General features: G+C 40.1%; 1 protein-coding gene across 9 annotated transcripts in view; it reads left to right on the forward strand.

The window, feature by feature from the left end:
- Positions 1 to 3,334: 3,334 nt before the first annotated feature.
- The window catches only part of atxn2 (ataxin 2), a 20,582-nt gene continuing 3,632 nt past the window's right edge, over positions 3,335 to 20,284 (forward strand). Inside the window, exons 1-24 of one of the 9 annotated variants that reach the window (XM_005741763.1) lie at positions 3,335 to 3,875; positions 5,633 to 5,663; positions 6,048 to 6,107; positions 6,476 to 6,547; positions 7,157 to 7,307; positions 8,147 to 8,161; positions 10,020 to 10,144; positions 10,297 to 10,388; positions 10,567 to 10,755; positions 11,489 to 11,661; positions 11,991 to 12,239; positions 13,233 to 13,421; positions 13,722 to 13,901; positions 14,064 to 14,168; positions 14,359 to 14,429; positions 14,557 to 14,921; positions 15,163 to 15,226; positions 15,343 to 15,489; positions 16,140 to 16,157; positions 16,795 to 16,861; positions 17,772 to 17,965; positions 19,211 to 19,337; positions 19,412 to 19,600; positions 19,713 to 19,930. In XM_005741763.1, coding sequence (XP_005741820.1) covers positions 3,763 to 3,875; positions 5,633 to 5,663; positions 6,048 to 6,107; positions 6,476 to 6,547; positions 7,157 to 7,307; positions 8,147 to 8,161; positions 10,020 to 10,144; positions 10,297 to 10,388; positions 10,567 to 10,755; positions 11,489 to 11,661; positions 11,991 to 12,239; positions 13,233 to 13,421; positions 13,722 to 13,901; positions 14,064 to 14,168; positions 14,359 to 14,429; positions 14,557 to 14,921; positions 15,163 to 15,226; positions 15,343 to 15,489; positions 16,140 to 16,157; positions 16,795 to 16,861; positions 17,772 to 17,965; positions 19,211 to 19,337; positions 19,412 to 19,600; positions 19,713 to 19,930 — 3,204 coding nt within the window. In that variant the 5' untranslated portion in view covers positions 3,335 to 3,762. The remainder of the gene's footprint in view (positions 3,876 to 5,632; positions 5,664 to 6,047; positions 6,108 to 6,475; positions 6,548 to 7,156; positions 7,308 to 8,146; positions 8,162 to 10,019; positions 10,145 to 10,296; positions 10,389 to 10,566; positions 10,756 to 11,488; positions 11,662 to 11,990; positions 12,240 to 13,232; positions 13,422 to 13,721; positions 13,902 to 14,063; positions 14,169 to 14,358; positions 14,430 to 14,556; positions 14,922 to 15,162; positions 15,227 to 15,342; positions 15,490 to 16,139; positions 16,158 to 16,794; positions 16,862 to 17,771; positions 17,966 to 19,210; positions 19,338 to 19,411; positions 19,601 to 19,712; positions 19,931 to 20,284) is intronic. The other 8 variants (XM_005741764.1, XM_005741765.1, XM_005741766.1 and 5 more) reach the window with 8 other exon arrangements.

Below are 20,284 nucleotides of genomic sequence, written 5' to 3' on the forward strand. Positions count from 1 at the left end.
AAACAATTGTAATAAATAACAATAAATGTAACAATAAATGATTTGGGGGAGGGAGCATTTGGTATGATTGTCTTTATTCTTTAACACAGCCTGACACAAACTTTACACAAACTTTTTTGTATTTTCTTTAAGTAGTCTTCAAGAATAGTTCTTCGGGCTTCTTGAAACACAGTCAAAGCTCTTCTTTGGATGTTGGCTGCCTTTTGTTCTGTTCTTTTTCAAGATGATCCCTCACTGCTTCAATAATATTGACACCTGAGGATCCATCAATGCTTTAACTGCATTGGAAATGTGTTTGGGATCACTGTCATGCTAATGGTACTTTTCTGGATTCATAATTCCATGAATTTCCATAAGATCCCAAACATCACTGAAATGCTGAAATGCAGTCTCAAACCATAACAGAGCCTCAAGCGTGTTTTACAGATGGCTGTAGATACTCACCGTTGTACCTTTCTCCTGACCTCCTCTGTACATATTCATGACAATTTGAACCAAAAATGTCAAATTTACACTAATCATTCCATCAGACCTGTTGCCACTTAGTTTACATCTAGTTCTTGATACATGAGTCCTTTCTCCCTGTTTCTCTTCTTGACAGGCACCCTTTAACTGAGACCATTTCTGATGAGGGCTCAGCAGACCAAATGCATCTCTGAAGGACCAGATAAATCTCAGGTGTTCTGTGTCAGATCTTTGCTGCATTTCCCCCCATATATCTCAAGGACATGATTTTCAGATACTGTTCATCAGCTGCAAACAGTTCTTTAAGCCGGTTGCTTTTTCTTTTGTCCTTCCCCTGTCCAGTTTCCTCAATATGCACACCATACTGAGATTTGCCACATTTCCAGCTTATCTGTCTTTGGTAATCACCTTCTTTGGCATTTTTCGGAGATTCAACAAAAGAAATGGGGACAAATTATGCATTTTTGTGAAAGGCTGCTAATAACAAAGTCCCCAAAGGTATAATTTAAAATTGGTTCTTTGCTAAGATGGCTGTTATGTGTCGACACATCACATTGTATATATAATTTACTACAACGCTATATGTCAGTAACAGTGTCAGAAAACCCAGCTAATTATGTTTTCTTCTCACCTCAGAATGTCATACAGTGAAATCTGTGCTGCTCAAGCACGTAAATAGGTGGAAATTTCTTGCTGCACCACATATACTACTATACAGTCCTTTTGTTAGTGCTCAAGTTATGCACAAGAGAAGAAGGAATTTTATTTTATGACCACCCAAGGTGAAAATAAAACTTGATAAGTGGAGTTATCACCATCACATGCATTTGATGGTGTTAGGCACTTATGGGCTTTTATTTAGTGTGCACAAGTTATCTTGCAAGATTATAACTTGTCCAGTCAAGATAAGAAACATCATACCAGAGAATCCATCCCAGAGCAAGTACAGCATCAGAGTATTGCGCAGCACTGAATCATTCTATTTACAATTCACCAAATGTGTTTGTCTGTGGGTTCTTTGCTGTGTCGGGTAGATGAAGAAGAATATATGGAACAAAGTAATCACAGCAGGGCTTTGGGGTGGGGTTTTTATTTATTTGCTTGTTTTAACTAAACCATCAGTTGGGCGCACATTGTGGAGGACAAAATGGGAAAGACTAAAGTGTTATGACAAGATTAAGGAAAGGTCATACTGGTCATTGCAATTCTCCCTTTTTCTTTTTTTGAGAATGGTTAGATGGCAGACCTTTGGGCCACAGTCCAGCTCAGATTGTAGTAATGCAGCTGAAAGATGTTTGCAAACCATAATAAATCCAAAAGAGGAAGACAACAGAAAAATAGCACTAAATAGCACTTGATAGGCATACACTTTGTTCAGGATAACAGCTTCAATAATAGCTTCAATATTAATACCATTTGAATAATTTACATGACATAAATATTTATGAATCTCATTTAATCCACATGCTACAACATTAAAGTGGCAAATGTATCCATCAATACCTACTTAAAGGACTATGTTTATCTCTTATTGTTGGTCTTTACATATGTTTCAGTTCCATATAAATTGTGAAGTAATATATTTTGATTATTATAGAACAGAAAGTCCTGATATTTCTTCATGCAGTGACTCATTATGTTAGACCAACAGGTCAAACCTTTGAACTTTTCTCAATAATATATTTAATATTTGACTGTGGAAATTTTAAATGAAAAACATTAGTGCAGCCACCTCCAGTTGCTCCTTGTTTGTGTCACTCTGCCCTTGAGTAAGTGAAAAGCATGCTCTGTTAGATTGAAATCAGGTGACCAACTTGGCCACTGAAGAATATCACATTTCTTGCTGTGAGAAACTTTTAGGTTGCCTTTGCAGTAAGCTTTGGGTCATTATCCATTTACATTCCAGTCAGTCTTGCACTATTTGTCTGACTCAGTTCCACTAGCAGCCCATACCTGGCCATGCAACAACATTGTCTCTACCATATTTGACATTGTGGGAAAATGAAATAAAATAAAATTTTAAAGGTATAGAAATGGGCAAGAAAAGACAATTTTCAGGCTCATGTGCAGCCCTGGTTCCTATTGCAGATTTGTTTTGTATAAAGTGATGCTGCACAAGAATTTAAGCACAATCACGCACTGTATAAATGTTTTGCAAAGTGGGAAAAAGTATTTAGACTTGTTACATAAGATCTTAGGGGGATTGGTGCCACCCAATGCCCCTCTTCTCAAATCAAATCAAATCAAATCACTTTAATTGTCACATCACATGTGCAGGTACATTGGTACAGCACATGCGAGTGAAATTCTTGTGTGCGAGCTTCACAAGCAACAGAGTTGTGACACACCCCTTAGCCCTACTAGTTAGTTTTCTAGGTCCATTTATTTATTTTATTTTACTTTGTTTTTTATTTGATGAAACTTTTTTTTTATCCTTACTTTGTTTTAGTTTAGTTTACTAGACTGGAATCCTCTTTGTACAGCTGTCTTGTCATATCAAGATTGTGGAAGTTACACCAGTTATTAACGAAAAATGGGACTATCTCAAAGTGACCCTCCAATCCTGCTAATTGGAAACCTTCATGCTTCAGTGGATACTAGCCATCACTATGCCCACACCCGCCGTGTGTGTGTGTTTGTGTGTATGTTAGTAGTGAGTTCGCCGGCTCACGTGGATGACACTACATAGTAATTGAAAATTCATGGACTTCCTGAAAATAGTGCCATGATGTAACTGTGTCTCTTTTAACACAAATGTCTGCATTGGGTTTTTACGTTAAAGATGGTCATGTTCATCTGTTTACAAGATCAATAGTTTTCAAATAACACAGCGTATAAAAATATAGAGTGAAGTGTTGCGAGCCGTCACGCCTCTCATATCCCTCCGCTGTTTTTGTCCCCCTTTCAGGCTGTTTTGGTCTTTTCGCTGTTAGCAACGGAAAGAATCCGAGATAGCTGCAAACCCGATTTTGAGATAATAATTATATAACAAATTGACAAGAGGTGTAACACACATGTTCATTTCGGAAAAGTTACTAGAGCGTGTTGTCTTTTTTTAAATATTTTTTTTTTCAGTTTTAATAGGAATTGTACAGGTCGCTAATTTAGCTAGCAACTGTTAGCCAGGCTAGCTGCTTAGCAAAGCATCCTCCTGAACAGGCACGTTGACTTTAGCCTGCTGGCTAAGCTAGGTCTTCGGATTGCCCAACGTTAGTGAGGTACCGCACACCGTCTCATCGTCAAGAAATTGCGGCGTGAAACTGGTCTGTTAAAGACGCTGTCTTTTATGGGATCACCATGTCAATGAAGGCCGGTGGAAATCGCAGCAAGCCCGGCGGTGGTAGCACCGCCGGTGCCGCCGCCGCCTCCGGTGCCGGAGGAAGCGGCGGGGGAAGACAGAATCTGGGCAGGTATGTGAAATTAGAACGTTAACATAGCGAAGCAAAAACACAGCAAGGAGGGTTGGTTTGACACGTTTTCGATATTTGGCCATAGTCACTGCCAAACGGTAGCGGTTGTAAGAGATGACATTGCCGTTAAGTGGTCCAAAACTAGTGCGTGTTTGTGAACGTTGTGCGGGCCTTGCGACGTGTTGGTCAGCCAGTTGTGCAGTTCAGCTAGCGAGGCCTGCCTGTCTGCTTGGTCCAGTGCTGTTGCAACTTTCGACGTGACATTATCTTCTCTGGCACGTTAAATCAAACATGCCACCACGAGGTTGATTTTCCATAAATACATGTTCGGGTGGACATTTATCTTTCCTCACATGAGTGTAGTACTAGTGACGCTGCTTGCCAAGTTGCTGGTATCAGTTTACTCTAAGCTTGAAGCCAAGTCAGCTAGCGTTAATTAGCCAATTGCCAGCCTATGCTTGCATTTCAGTTTTGTAACCGTTGGCTAATGGGGGACACGCAACGGCATTTGTTGTCTTTTGGCTGCCATGTAGCTTGGTACGTTACCGCAATATTGCTGCAACGGGGTTGCCAGGAAATGGATATAAAGCGTGTGGGCGCTCAGAAGAAAGGGGCGGGTGTGGAAACGGGGGTGAGGTGGAGGAGGAGAAGGGGGAATTACAGACCGACTGGCTTTCAACCTTGACGTTGCCATTGCTGTTCGTGAGGAATAGTGTCCTTGAGGCATGACTTTCTCTGTACACGTCGTCCCAAGATGAAGATAAAGCACACTGTCAGTGCATGAACAGCATGCATGCTGTGATTTTTGGTGGTCAGGCTGCTGTTCACCGGTCACTAGGACAGCACTCCCCTTTCACTGCGTAGGATTCATCGTGAAGATGCTATAAATGGATATTGGTCCAGTTTATAACCATGCTCACAAAACCTGCACATTACAGCTCAAAATGGCATGGCTAAGTGTGTTTTAGAAAGCTTAGGACTGATTTACTGCAACGGATATAATATAGGGGTTAGTGGCCATTGCTTACGTTGAATGGTTGGTTATGTGCCAGCTGCTGAACAAGGTGCATTTTAGGACATGCCTGGGAAAACTCTTAGCTGCTGAGTGTTTGGCTAGATTGCATCACAAACATAATTATTATAAGCATAATGTTTTGGAGACACTGGGGAAATTTCAGAATTTACATTGCACATTGGAAATGTGATCTGCAAGAGCAATTCTGTCGATCTTAAATATGAAGTCAATGTCCACAATTTAAACAATTGATCAAGTAAGAGGGCTGTGTTGATGGTTGTGGTGATGTCTCCACAGCTGAAATCGATAGTGATGGTAATAAATCTTATACTTGATAAAACCAAAGTGATTTCATTTTCATGTCTGCAGCTGCAAACATTTCACATGTCCTCTTCAGTCATAATCTCAGTAAAGCATCATTATAAGACCCTCATGTATTCTTAAACCTGGTTCTCTGTAGTTTGCTACAAGTGATTGTAATATATGCAGATACTTGCAGTATGCTGTGAAAGTATATTTTAGAAATGAGGTTAAGGTTAAAGCAAATTATATAGCTTGTATTGATTAACTTCAAGTGCACTTCTGTATCATCTTAATCACTGCCTCTTATGATTTCTCTTAGTGAGTTGCACATATCAGAGCATGTGCTAAGTCAAGTCTTTATTTATTTTATTTTTTACAGTTGATGGTGAGTTTGACAACAATTTAATCAAAATGCGATTTTTTTTTTTCTGTCCCTCAGGGGGAGACACAGTGGCAAAGGTCCAGCAGCAGTGAGTAACCTGTTATTTTTCATATACATTTGAGAAACAAAAATACCTTCAAGCTTGAGTATTTAAAAAAACAAACAAACAAACAAACAAACAAAAAAAACAGATTTTTTGAACATAGTGATGGTGTTTTTTTCCTCTTGAGGCATGTCATTGGTGGGCACCAGAATTTATCTTATGCAGGAAAAACCCTCACAATGCTTTAACACTTCTTTTTCTTGGTTTCCTGCATTTTAATGCCAGAGAAAGCATAAATCCAGATATCGCCTTTTTAATTGCATTAAGAATGGAACAAGTGTATTGGTATTCCACAGTGATGAGACATTATTTGGCGTCTTTTTTGTGCTCAAAATGGGAGCATCAAAATTAATTGTATCTTTTCTTTAGGTCATTTTCAATGGTGTATATGCAAATATGAGGATGGTCCATGTCTTGACTTCAGTGGTGGTACGTTTACTGTGTGCCTACCTTGTTCCTTTTTTTTTTCTGTGTGTAATGATTATAAGAATATGCATAGTTGCAAAATTCCTTGGATGAAGTAGCCATGTGAATCATGCTTACTCTAAGTGAGTTAGTAAGAACATTATTTACTGCAGTCTGTTTTACCACATGCTGTTTCTTCAAATTGTTTATACAGCATTAAACAAAGCCTGTTGTAGAGACAGCTGGTTGCATAAAAGGAAACAAGTGATTGATCAATCAATGGTTTGCCTTGCAGAAAAATGGGTTTCTGAACTTATATTTTTGAACATGTAAGTTAAAATTTGTACTGAAAGGCACATACCGTATATAACGACAAGCCTCTTTAATTGTAGGGGACCAAGTGTGAGCTTAAAGTGAAAAATGGAGCCATCTATGAGGGAGTATTTAAGACCTATGGCCCAGAGGTAAGGCTCATGCATAATGTGGTATTCTTTATTGTGCCAATATGGAGGGAAATCTGTTACTTTCTCACTAGCTGAATATGATTAGGGTTAAATGTGATGGAGTCTTGCTAACACTTGGTACTAGTTTCACCCCTAAGGTGGTTTAGACCGGCATTGCTTTTTCTGATATTTGAGCATTTACCTTCCCTTTTAGGCTGAATAATTTCTCAAAAGTAATAATCATAAGTAAATTTGAGGTTTTCCTCTAATTCAGATCTATGCTAGTATGCTGATGCCAGGATTACACAAAGTAGTTTAATTGATAAGAGTGATGAGTGATTTATTTGACTAATAGTTAAAGGAAGCCTGCTACAATTTTCCAGATCTTTAATTCATAACCATATACCACATATCTTTCTTGTGATGCTTAAAACAGATCTCTTGAGATTTCTCAGTATGTTTTAGTTTTAGGGTTGTTCTTGAGATTGTTTATAGCTGTTTTGTTTCTCTAGCTACTGTGGAGTGTGATGGGCATGAAAGAGTGCATTGTCCATAGTTTCTTGTGTCTTTTGCAGATAGTTTTTTTTTTTTTTTGCCCTCTGTGTTTCAAATGATATTTTTCTCCCTCAGTGTGACCTGGTGTTGGATGCAGCCCACCGAAAGAGTACAGAACCGAGCACAGGGCCCAGGAAAGAAGATATTGTAGAGAGCATCATTTTCAAGGCTTCTGATGTCGTAGTTGTGAACTTTAAAGATGTGGACCTAAATTTCGCCAGGAAAGGTAGTGTGGTCATATTTTTATTTTTATATTTTAGATTTTTTTTTAGTTATTGAAACTGGAGATGTTATCATGCGCATATTGAAAACCTATGGACAATGTTAACTGGGTGAGTTTGTCACACTGTCCATTTACACATACGAAAATATAAACGTATGTCAGTGAATTCCCATCTTTGCATACATACAATGTATTACCCTTCTCAGTCTTCTCTATCTTGATGTTGCAGAGGCTTTTCTGTGAGTTAAGTCTTGTGTGTCTGCTCAGAGTGGCCAGTCATTGAAGTCTAATTTGATCTATCGATTGGTCCAAAGGTTGCTCTAGTGCAACAAGGACACTCAATAAAGGCTGAAGGAGCCTGCTTCATGTAATTCATGTGCACCCATATGATTCTGCTTGGGACGATAATTGACTCTGCAGGAGAGTTTTGTTGTCTGAAAATATACAGGCATGAAGGTGTGAGGGGTTTTGCTTCATGATTTGAAACTATGGCACTACAATGATGCCACTTCACTTTAACAACTTGTGAAGTGAGTGAAATTTACACAGAAAGATAAAATGTCAAAAGTACCCATGTTTGTCTGCTTGCCCCTTTATTTTTTTAAAGAAATGCTCAATAAGTGATCAGTTGAAATCATGGGATGTGAGGAGTGCACTAGACATGGCTTGACCCAAGCTCAGATTGTTAGAATTGAGTACCTTTACAACTTATATCTAGGTGAACCATATCATAAATATGTCTGGTATGAATTTAACTGTTGGTGTGATCGCCAGTCATTTTATCTGTCAGTCATTCTTCTGACTATCTGTCATCTGTGTGTCTCTCCTTTCCAATGGTCTAGTCTCCTCAGACACAGGTAATCTATGGCTGTTTTCTCCTTTTGCACATCTTTGTATGCTCTTAAAAATATGTACTGTGCTCTTATGTTAGACCTGTTAAATTAGATATTAAATTAGAAATGTAACGTTTATGAACATTTGGGCATGATGATCTATTTTTTTTATTTTTTTTTTTTGCTGTATGTATTGTTACTGCATTTTGATTCCAGTATGATTCTCAAAGTTTTAGGATCACTGCTCTCATACACCCAAAAACTAAAAATGAGATATGTATTGCTGATCAGTGTTGCTTTATATTTTTACTGCGTCTTCAGACTGCATGTTGCTTTCGGTGGAAGAATTATTCCCTCAAAATCATTCAAGCTCATTTTTGGAGTCTTTAAATATTATCCAGTTTTAACTTTTGATAAAGCCTATGGGATACATTTGGGTAATTTCTTTTATACTAATATAAACTCTATTTGTGTTAATAAGGTTACAAAGTGCTTTGTATTAAAATAAAATAAAAAATCAGAGAAATTGTAAAAACCAGAGAAAATAGGATGGGGGGGAAATAAACAACAAGAAGTGGCAATGATGAAGCAGTGACTTGTATAAGAAGAAGGTAATGTTTATTGCTTTTGTTTAGTTTATCTTTTATAGGATTTTTCCTAAACATCAGTTTGTTTGTTTTTTTAAACCTTTCTTGGCCTTGCTCGAGTCATGTCACACTTAAATGGTAGATTATCAGCAACATTAATGTGATTCCATTGAAAGCAACTGATTCAAAAGTCATATTGGGCTCTCTTACATCATTTGTTTTCTGAGCATTGTTTTTAAAAGGTTATTAGGAGAAGTTTAATTTTGTTTGGCACTGAAATGCTTTGAGGTCATGTAATTAACTGCAGTCTAAATGCATGTTTGCTTACCTCTCACTATTCTCACGTTTGATTTTAAAATTTTTCTTACTTTGTATAATTCCTTTGGTGGACAGTGTGCACAAAGCATGCCAGCAAACACTGGAAATATAAACCAGGTCTATTGGCCCAACTGCCCGTATGGTGTCAGTCTAATGTTTCTGAACTTGCTCTGTGCCTGAAACGCTTAAATGCCTTTTGCATTGTGAAATGAGTTATGATGTGTGAGATAAGCAACTCCAGGTGGCTGGTACGCTTTGAGCACATAGTTCACTGGTGCCAGATCTGCAAATGTGAGAGCAGACTTGGGCTAACATGAGATTAGAATTTCAATTCAGTTATAATTGGGGGTTTTCTTTGAGCAGATCTGTCTGTTTATGACTTTGTTGAGTCAATGTATTCCATACATTTACATAAAAATAATGAACATCCTGAAACCGCAATTAGCCCAAAGTAAATTGTTTAATTAATGTGCTCCCTTTCAAGATGTTGCTATGGTGATTCTTAATAAATAGGGTGCAAGTCAAGCATTGTAGACACTGCTCGTAGCTGGATTTAATTTCTGATAAAAGTTAGCCATCTGAAAATACTGTAGCACCTAGAGACATTATGCTACATACTCTGACAGTGATTCAGGACTCTCCCTTTATTCACAAGTCTTGCCCACACTTCCAGACTCACCAATGCTAGCTCAAGAAAATTGCTTTTTTTTTTTTTCTTTTTTTTTTGTAAAGGAAGCCCCCTTCCCCCGCCCCCCCACAAAATCCTGTTGAACCTGTGTTTGGATGTAACTCGGTGTGTCTTTCTGAACCGTCAAACTCTCCATATAGACGTTTGCTGTAAGAACTCTCTCAGAGGCTCTTGAAGCATGATGAGCACTTTGTTTTCTAAGCAGTGAGAGTGGAGCCTGCGTGCGTGCATGCGTGTGTGTGGTATCATGCAGTACATAAATATATACATTCTTTTCTTCATGTTTCAGACAACTTCACAGATGCAGCAGTGACTGGCCGGATCAATGGCGAGCATAAAGAAAAAGATCTTGAGCCCTGGGATGGAGGAGAGACCCACAACTCCGATAGCCTCGAGTCTCTGGATACTGATGTGGTGAGAAAAGTATCAGACACCAGAAACAGGCTGGTGCTAAACTTGCTATATATTCAACCGAAACAAAGAGTTTGTTTCATGTGATCCAGAGCATTTAAATTTGTTCACATGCTGATTGTCAAATTCTGTCTCTGCTACTGTTTTCACATCAGTCTAATGGGTGGGATCCCAATGACATGTTCAAGTACAATGAGGAGAAATATGGAGTCTTGTCCACATATGACAGCAGCCTGTCCACATATACGTAAGCTTCTTCATGTTCTCCATGTATTTGTTTGTATACTTGTCATACTAGATGTTTAATTTTGAATCTCTGACAGTAAACAAACGTTCACTCTTTAATCTGGTTTTATTATAAAATTAAAGACTTAGAACCATGCTGTCCCATGTTACTCCTTGTCTAACCTGAATTTATTTCCCAGGGTACCTTTAGAGAGGGACAACTCAGAAGAGTTCTTGAAGAGGGAGGCGCGTGCTGCCCAGCTGGCAGAGGAGATCGAGGCTAGTGCCACGTACAAGGCCCGCGTTGCTCTGGAGAATGATGAACGGACTGACGAGGAGAAATTCACTGCTGTTGTGCGAGGGGAAAGGGAGACTCACACACTTGGCAGGTGGTGCCAGGATATGAGTTTTTACAAAAATACTACGTGTTTCTGTGAATACGTTTTGTGTACACTTTGCAATTATGTAAATGTAATTGTGTTCGTAAACATATTTGAACGATTTTCAATTTTTATTGCCTCTTGATGCATTCTGTGGAGTTGTTAGAACTCGCATTATTCACAATTTATTGTTATAAGAATTTAAGAGGAGCTGGAAAAGGATACTGCTGAGCTTTGCATACAATCATCTGTGTTGTAGCTGTGTGCTGTCACCAGGGGGCACTGAAATAAAACTGTTGCTTTAGTTTATGCTTCTCTTGCTCATTTGGCTTTGCACTGGCAGTGAAGAACACAAAGTCATAATACACAAAGAACTTCTAAGCTGAGTGTTAAAAATTTTGAACAGGGCCTACTACTACTGCTGTTAGTGCCTTTTTAAAAAAAAAATCTTTGTGGAGTTTGTTTTCTGTCGGTTTTTTTCTAATGCTTCTTGTGCTGCATGTAGAACTCTATTGCCCCTTTTCCTGTTCTTTGGGAGGAATATTTAAGCCTACTAGACAAGTAGACAGCAAATGTTCCTATAACAAATACTTCCTATAACTGGTAATTAAAATTAAAAAATAAGCTCATTTTAGCTAATGACCACTTACTGGAATGGAATAAAGTATAGAATTAATTGCTCATCTTTATTATTGCCTTGTGTATATGTTTAGCTGAGTTAAGTCTGTTTGTATGTTTGTAGAGAGAACAAGTACATTCCTCCTGGTCAGAGAAACAGGGAGGCAATGTCATGGGGGCCAGGACGTCAGAATTCACCTCGTCTTGGTCAGAGCTCAGCTGGACCCCCCACTCCTCGACCAGGACCCCACGACTACAGTCCCAGTTCTGGATCCGACCAGAGGGTGGTTAATGGAGGTATATTTAATATGTCACCTACAAATCTGCTGTTACTTGCTGCAAATCAAACACAGTCTTTGTGAGAGTAAAGGAGTGGATGAGTGAGTCACTGTTGTGATCAAACCACGACTCGAAATAAGTTCTTTTGCAGTGGCAAAGTGTTTGGGTTATTCTTGTGTTATCTTGTTAGTTTATTTTTATTTAAGCAATTTTTTTCCTGTTTCCCCATCCCTTGTCATTTTTTTTTTAAAATTAAATTTCTCTCTTCTTTCTGTCCCCACTATACCTTTGTTTCCCCTGCACTATAGCTTGTGTCATCCTTGATCATTTGTCCTTGCCTCTTTTAGGTTCATCCCATTGGCCCTCACCCTGTCCATCTCCTTCCTCCCGTCCCCCTTCTCGTTACCAGTCCGGTCCCTCCTCCCTGCCTCATCGGGCAACCACGCCCACCAGGCCACCTTCCAGGCCCCCCTCTCGACCTTCCAGACCTTCCTCTCATTCATCCCACCTCTCTTATCCCTCCTCTTCATCCTCCCTTTCCCACCATGGGCCCACATCGCCAGCCTCCGCTCTGGCCAAACGCATGTCTTCAGAAGGTACCCACATCTCTGTGGAGTAGACCTGGGCAAAAAACACGAGTTGAAGGTGGAGGGATTTAAGTCACAAAGAAATGTGAAATATTTCAAAGTTGATGGCGATCAGTTTTATTTGAAAAATAAGTTTGCCCAGGTCTAGTGTGGAACAGCAGAAATAGGAGAAATTGCTTGGTCAGACTGAGTTGGGATCAGATTTGAAAAACTCTGATTCTCTGTCAGTGCATCAGGCAGTTTCACCTTGGCATGTGGGTGCACCAATGTGTGCCATGCTTTGGGTGTGGTAACACTTAAGGCACCAATTTATCAACTTCTCTGGTAGATCATTCAAAAGAAGGTGCACGATGATATTCTAATTAAAAAAAAAAAAAAAAAAGGCTTGATGTTGGAGGCATGAGAAAGATGCTCAGAGATATTTGAATTGACAAATTTGATAAGTGGTTGTAATACCAGTTAAGTTTCACATGCGGTTTTTAAAAGTCTTCTCTGTATTCCACTCCATTGGGATACGAACTGTTGACCCGAAATGTGATCCGTCAATTTCCAGAGTCCCTCCAAAAAAAGCCCCCAAAAAACTGGTAGTGAGGCTTAATCTCTTGACGTCAATTATTTTTACTTGAATAGAAAAATTGTTAACTAGTGTTTGGCCTCTCATTATTTTTTTTTAATATGCTGTTACTGTAGGCCACTGTTCATCTCACTTTTTGGCCTTTGCGTTCCCATTTCTCATCTCTCACTTTGCTTGGTTGTGATGTGGTGTTTGATCACTTTACAGGATCATCTGTAATTTCTCCACTAGCATGCATGCAACAAATAACCTTACTGTTTGGTGTGATATTTATCAGCATGTAGACTTGAGTTTTTGAAAGTTTTTGTGAGGCACTGGTGAGTTAAAAAACAATTAACAGAGGGATGCTAGGAAACACATGTTCACTTTGCTGTCACTGTGTGTTTACCAGCTTCTATCCATTTGCCTCTGTCTTTATACATCTCTAGGTCCACCAAGGATGTCTCCAAAATCTCAGCGGACGCCTCGTGCTCACAGAGTGCCACCCTGTCGGACCAGTGGAGTACCCCAAGGAGTGGACTTAATTTCCCATAATCCCCCTGGAGAGTCCATAGTGACTCCACAAACCAGGAGCAGCTCTTCCTCTGGAGGGACATGGTCCTCAGTGGTTAGCGGAGGTAGACTATTAATCTGAATAGTTTGTACCCCTCAGCCATAAAAGGCTGATGGGATATTGTCACCCTGCTGGGTGGGCAGGTAGTGTGGACACCAAAGCTTGTGAATGCAATGTAACTTGAGAACAAGGCAACATAGGATTTTTAAATGCATCCCAATGGTGAACCTACTAGTCCAGTATTTTTCTCCCTTTGCAGAGATTTTAGTTTAATGCCACTGGAGGGCATATTTCAAAGCACCTGTTATTGTTTGTTATTTAACCTGAATGTGTTGTGAACACCAAATTCTTCTCCCCTTCTCAGCTCACAGACCTCGCTCCCCCCGACAGAATAGTATGGGTGGAGCTTCAGCTGGCTCCTCTTCCCTCCCATCACCTCAGACAGGTACAGCTCCTGTGGAAACTGTTACTACTCCAACATCAGCTTCCTCTCCTACTGCAGCTAGCCCTGCCCCCAGCATAGTCACTTCTTCATCAGGAGATGGTAAGCTGAAGTTTAACAAAGGACTGAGTATGAATAGTGATATGAAAACACGTCTGTTGGTTTTTATAATGAATAAATAAGTGCTACAATCAGAAAAAGCTATCATTAAATCATTTTGATGGGAGTAAGTAAACGTTCTTTTTTTTTTTTTTGTATGTTTAGCAAAAGAATGTCGTGCCCAGGAGACTAGACAAACATCTCCTACAAACAAGGAGAACATCAAGCCTTTGGAAAGTTCACCTAGTTTTACAAGACAAGTTTGTAAAGGTTGGTAAACACTAGAAATTTGCATTAACTTGTTCTTTTTAACCTCAGAATGTTGAGAAGCAATACAATTTTAAACATGAGTACGAGGGTTTCTCATCTGTTCCTTTCTTTAGTAGTCGTAATGTAACAATGTCTTTTAAAAATTGATATTTCAAGAATCTGCATTTATTTCTCTCCATTCACTTTGCAGGACCGCCTTCTATACCATCAGACCACAGAAAACAAATAGATAATTTAAAGAAATTTAGTGTAGATTTTAGGGTAAGTATATCTTGAATTTATATGACATACAAATTGCTAAGATATGACTGATCTCATCTCATGTTTGTGAGGCTTTAGCAGAGGTTGTGCCCCTCTTCCACTCATCTTTCCTCTGTCCCTCTGCCAGTTGCAGTCTAGTTCCAACCCAGACCCTCCCTGTGAACCAGTGATGACCAAGTCTGCTAGAGACCCTGCAGACAAACCTAAAGATCTTCCCCTGGACAAAGCCTCCACAGTGGGGAGGGAGGCCACTGAAGATGGTGTTGTAGTAATTGCTGCTGGCACACCTAGTGGTACCCATGCTCCACCGACTACCACCACAAGCACCAGTAAGCCTGGCAGCCCCGCTGCAATGTCTCAGTCTCCCTCTGCTACTGACCAGAAGAGGCCAGGGCTTGATGTGACATCACAGGGAGTTCAGACGACGGCCACCTCAACGTTCAGCGGACCCAAGCATGAAGAGAAGGAGGAGAAAAAAGAAGCAGTGCAGGAGTGAGTGGACAGGAGACCCATTCCACGAGAAAACCAAAAATGACTTTATTGCATTTTGTGTGGTCTGTAGTCAGTTTACTATAATGCACAGTAGGGATTTATTACTGTCCAAAACCAACAACAAATTATTTAATGATAAATATTTATTAATTTAAAGAAACACAATTTAATGAAGTTTAAGTAGCTTCAGAAACAAATTCTTCCTTTTCATTCCTTTTCTCTATTTGTTCTCTCTCTGCAGTCAAGTGAGAAAATCAACCCTGAACCCAAATGCTAATGAGTTCAAACCCAGGTTTAATACACAGGTAGGTTATAACCCACTTCTGCCAAGCTTAAAACATTTGGAAACCAAAAACTAGGTCTGGTATTTAATTTATTTATGTCTCTATATGCTTTTGTTTTTCTTTGTATTTTCCCTCAGCCCAAACCAGCCAACACCCCAACGCCTCCCCGGCCTCAAGGCCAGCCCAGCCCCTCCATCGTGGTCCAGCAACCTCCAACTGTTTATGGCCAGACAGTCTGTTTCCCCCAGATGTATCCGCTGACGCCAGTCAGCCCTGGAGTTCAGGTGAGATACACACCTGCATACTGAAATGTACATTATGGAGATATTCATTTTTATTCAGTGCAAATCACCCAGAGCATCACACTGTGTTGGTATGAAATGCAGGGTTCATTCAGACCAACCCCTAACAACAGTGACTAACATGTCTATGTTTGTCCTCATGTGGTAATTTTCTTTCCTTTTCTTTGATTCATGCCTGCCATCATTATTTTCTCAGTGTATTTTATGTTTTTAAGGACAAAGCTCACATTTGTTGTCATTTGTTTCATTGTAAACTTTTTCCCTCCATGTAGCAGAAGAAGCATTGGGGGGGAAAAAGGTCCCCCTCCCCATGACATGTTGTTCCCTGTCTTCTTTTGAGAAGGTGTTAGTTACATGGTTTTCTTACAGAATGAACTGAGAAATGTTTTTGTGATTATTTGCATAACAAGCTTAGAAATGTTTAGTCAAAGCTTTTTTTTTTTTTTAGAAGTTTAGTATAGATATAATTTTGATGTTGCGTATATGTAGCTGTGATCAATACATTTCTTATGTTGCTTTAAGAAAAACTTGGTGATCCAACATCAGACACGTGCAAACGATAACAACTAAAAAGTGGTTCTTCTTCCCTTTTCTCCCCCTCCTCCTCCCCTCTCTCTCTCTCGCTCCATTAGAAAAGCATAATATGGAAGGTTTGTGAATTTTTCTAAGATTTCTATTTTTAAAAACTTTTTTTTGTATTATTTTTATTTTATTTTTTAAGCCCAATAAGTACTGGGATGTTTTGCTTGCTTGTTGAATTAATATCATCAGGTGTTGGTTTGCCAACTTCTTATTGCAATTCTTCAGATGGACTTAAAACTGTGCTCATTTCCCTTTGTTCCATCTGTTTTCCAAACAAATGGCTGCAAGCTAAAATGAGTTTAAGCTAGCTTGTTTTTGCTGAAGGGGTGTTTGTAACACAAATGCATGGTGGACAATGTTAATGAGTTCAGGAACTGAAAAAACAGTATTATGAATGCTGTAAAAACACCTTTTTGGCTCATGATAGTCAGGTGTAGAAAGTGCATGTGGCCCCAGGTAAGCGATGACTCCCACAAGCTCTTACATTCTAGTAAGCTGTTTGTGTTAGACAAAAAGAAGATGAAAAGTTTATCTGCAGCCAGATTGTTATTAAGGTTCCCAGACAAATGAGCATAGATGCACCCATGTTTATCCTCAGACTGTCTGTTTTATAATCTTGTTGGAAATCTCACAGAAAATTGAGTATAAACATGTTTTTTGTTTTTTGTTTTTCCCTACCTTTCCTCGTTCCTCACCTCTCTCCAGTCTCCCATGTACCAGGTTCAGATGCCTATGACAGTGAGCCAATCTAAACCCTACAGACCAGGTAAAGGTGAGAATAACCACCGCTTTCTTTCTCTCATTTCCCTCCCACATAATCTTTTTTTCAACTTGGTGAACAATATTTACAAACCATGTGAATACATAAATATTTTTAACCAGCTATTTGGACAGTATGTGATAATAAGCTTGTTTTCAGAGTCAGCCCAAACATTGTTTACAATGTGGCATTGTTGTGGCATTTTTTTACAAAACGGTTGAATTAAAATGTCTTGTTGGTGGAGTAAATAAATTCCTAATGGGGTAAAAAACAAAGAGAGGGCTTCCTGCAGAAGCACACCACGCAGGAGCCTGCAATCTGAAATATTACCAGTCACTCAATATCATGATGAGGAGCTGAGAATAATGAAGGCTGAAAATAATTCCCCAGTCTTACATGAAGTGTGATGGATTGGTTGATTAATTACGTTGATTATTCATGTGGGGGATTGAGCTGCTTTGCCCACACAAAATCAAACGTGCAACAACAGCAATCGCTATACAATCATTTAAAGAATGTTGTATATTCTTCTCACTACGCGGGACACCAAAAACCACTGATGCTGTATATGTTGTTTTACCACACACGCTTACCGACCTGCAATTATTACGCAAGTACAGAAATGCTGTTGTGCAAGTATTTTTGTAGTTTGCTTTTACAAGAGAGAGGCTTCAGGATTTTGTTTTTAATTTCTGATCTGGCCAATCTTTATTATCTTTCAGTAAGTTTAAATATGGCTCATAATATGATCAGTTGCTTGTGTTTTTTTTTCTTCTCCCCCTCACATATAGACTTTACTAGTGTCTTTCATAGCCAATGACCCTTCTCTCTCACCAAAGCCTCTAGAGTTGGTATATATATGTATGATATGGGATGTTGAACTTATTCTCCATCTTGCCCATCTCTTAACATAAATCTCTAGTACCTAACATGCCCCAGCAGAGGTCAGACCAGCACCATCCGCCAGGCACACCCACCATGATGCACCCAGCCACAGCAGCAGGGCCACCGATTGTAGCACCGAGCCCGGCTTACTCAGCGCAGTACTTCACCTGCAGCCCACAGCAGTTCACCAGTCAGCAGCTCGTCCAGCAGATGCCTCACTACCAGTCACAGGTATGATTTACTCTGGCACCAGCAGTATCACAACTATACAGCCTTTAGCAGCTCATTGAGGAAGGATAGATTGAACAGGCTCGTCTATTAAGACTCGTATGTAACCATTAAAGTTTCTCTGGTACCATCAATTAGAACTGGCAGTTTTTATCTCCCGCAGCTGTTCACTTGTCGGTGATTTGGCTGACAGATGCTGGTGGTCTTTAGCAGTTTGATGGGGTGCCAATGTCATGCCAGTTTTTTTTGTTTTTGTTTTTTTTTATCACCTCTGATTTATTGAGCTCAAAGTGTACTCCTGCTTCTTATACCTGAAGAGTTACTACCTGTTTGCTACAGGCTGTCATTGGAAAAACTGCAGCTTTTACTGCAGTGACTTAAAAAATCCTGGAAAATCCTCAGTAATACAAACAGCTAGGCTCAAGCACTTTTTGGAGCAGAGCCTACTCAAAGCACACATTTATATTTTTTTATGTTGATTACTAATGAATAGTAGATGGTATTGACAAAAAGATATCTGAGGCTTGATGCCAATACCACAATGACTGTTAAGTTGTGAAATGTAAAATAGGTAAATAAATGTAAGAAAATAAGTTAAACCTCATGAATGTTGCCTTTTTCTTTAACACAGTCATGAAAGGATTTGGCCTCTTAAATACATAATTCTTTAAGGAAGCATTTTTCAGGACATATCGAACACACATCGTACGCACATAATCACTGATGCCCCAAAAATAATGAACCTTATGTCACTTTGATCGTCAGTGCCAATTAAATTGAGTGAAGATGGCCAGCTTTGGGATGAGACAGACAAACATGATCTCACACACAGGCTCTTTAAATGACAGCTTGTGAGAATCTTTTATGCAACCTATGAACATAGAATGCATTACTGTAGATTTTATCAGACCACAGTTCATGTGATATGCCAGAACCACAGAGTGAGACCATAGAAGCCATTTTTTTTTCTCTTTCAGTTTCATCACAGCGCTTACAAATTGAGCTGGTGTTAAGAAATGCAAGTCGGCTAACTAATGATTACAAAAAAGTATAAACCAAGAAAGAAATAAGCTTCCTTTCTCTGAACAGATGCATCAGAAGCACAAAAAAGTGTTTATGTCCATATTTCATGTGCAGCCTCTGAACAAATGTTGGCTCTGTAAATTGGCACTCAGTTACCAAAACTGTGACGGCAGGAGTTGATAGAGGCTTTCCTCAGTTTTTTGGCTTCCTTTTTGCCTCTTTCAGGCACAGCATGTGTTCAGTCCAGTGATGCAGGGCAGTGCCAGGATGATGGCGCCTCCCACGCATGGCCAGCCCAGTCTCGTCTCTTCCTCTACTACACAGTACCCAGAGCAGACACACACCATGTATGGTACGTGTGCGGCCAATGCACGGGGTGTGATTTTTAATGCTTTTCACTATTACTAACGCCGACTGCTGTTTCAGTGTCTCCAGGGCCAATGCCTCAGCAGTACCCCCACCCTAGTGCCACCTTGCACCCTCACCCGCAGCACCCTCAGCCCTCTGCCACACCTACAGGCCAGGCACAGCAGGGTGGACCACAACATGGAGGCCCTCCTAGCCATCCAGCTGCCAGCCCAGTCCAGCACCCACAGCACCCACAGGCAGCAGCAGGTGAGTGCCCTAAGGTTGGCGGTAGTAATTACCCCCTCCCCCCATGGAGCTGGATTTTTTTCAAGTGGAGCATTATGGTAATGTATACATGTGTTTATGATTTTTGTTGTAGCAGCAGCAGCAGCAGCAGCCCAGGCCCTCCACCTGGCTAACCAGCCTCCACAGCAGCAGATGTATTCGGCCTTGGCACCCACGCCACCTTTGATGACCCCAGGGCCAAACCCTCAGTCCCCACAGGCATCTTTCCCTTCTGCTCAGCAGGCTGTGTATATCCACCCACAGCAGGTCCAGCATGGCTACAACCCCAACCACATGGCGCACGTGCAGCAGGTAGGTCAAAGCCTGCTGTGAACGTGCTCAACAGCGACCACAGTGGCTCAAGCCAGGCAATCAGATTGGCAGTGTTTCCTGTGCTGGACTTAACTGTGGGTGTGAGAAAGGTCTGGGATCCATTCCAATAGGTGTTTGAGTTTATGAATGGGTCATATTTGGCTTTTATTAATCCCTTTAAATGAGGTAGACATTTTGTTGGCAGTATGATCAAGTTGGGATGTAGCGCTGTCATTCTCACGGTACGCTGTGGGGTACAGAGGAAAAGAAACATTATTTCCTGATAAGAAGACAACCTAACCACGGAATTCAGAGATATTCTTGGATACCCATAGCAGTTTGGCCCCATTGAGT

Source organism: Pundamilia nyererei, unplaced genomic scaffold, assembly GCF_000239375.1.
Source record: "Pundamilia nyererei isolate P.nyererei 1_Seehausen unplaced genomic scaffold, PunNye1.0 scaffold00113, whole genome shotgun sequence".
Taxonomy (NCBI): domain Eukaryota; kingdom Metazoa; phylum Chordata; class Actinopteri; order Cichliformes; family Cichlidae; genus Pundamilia; species Pundamilia nyererei.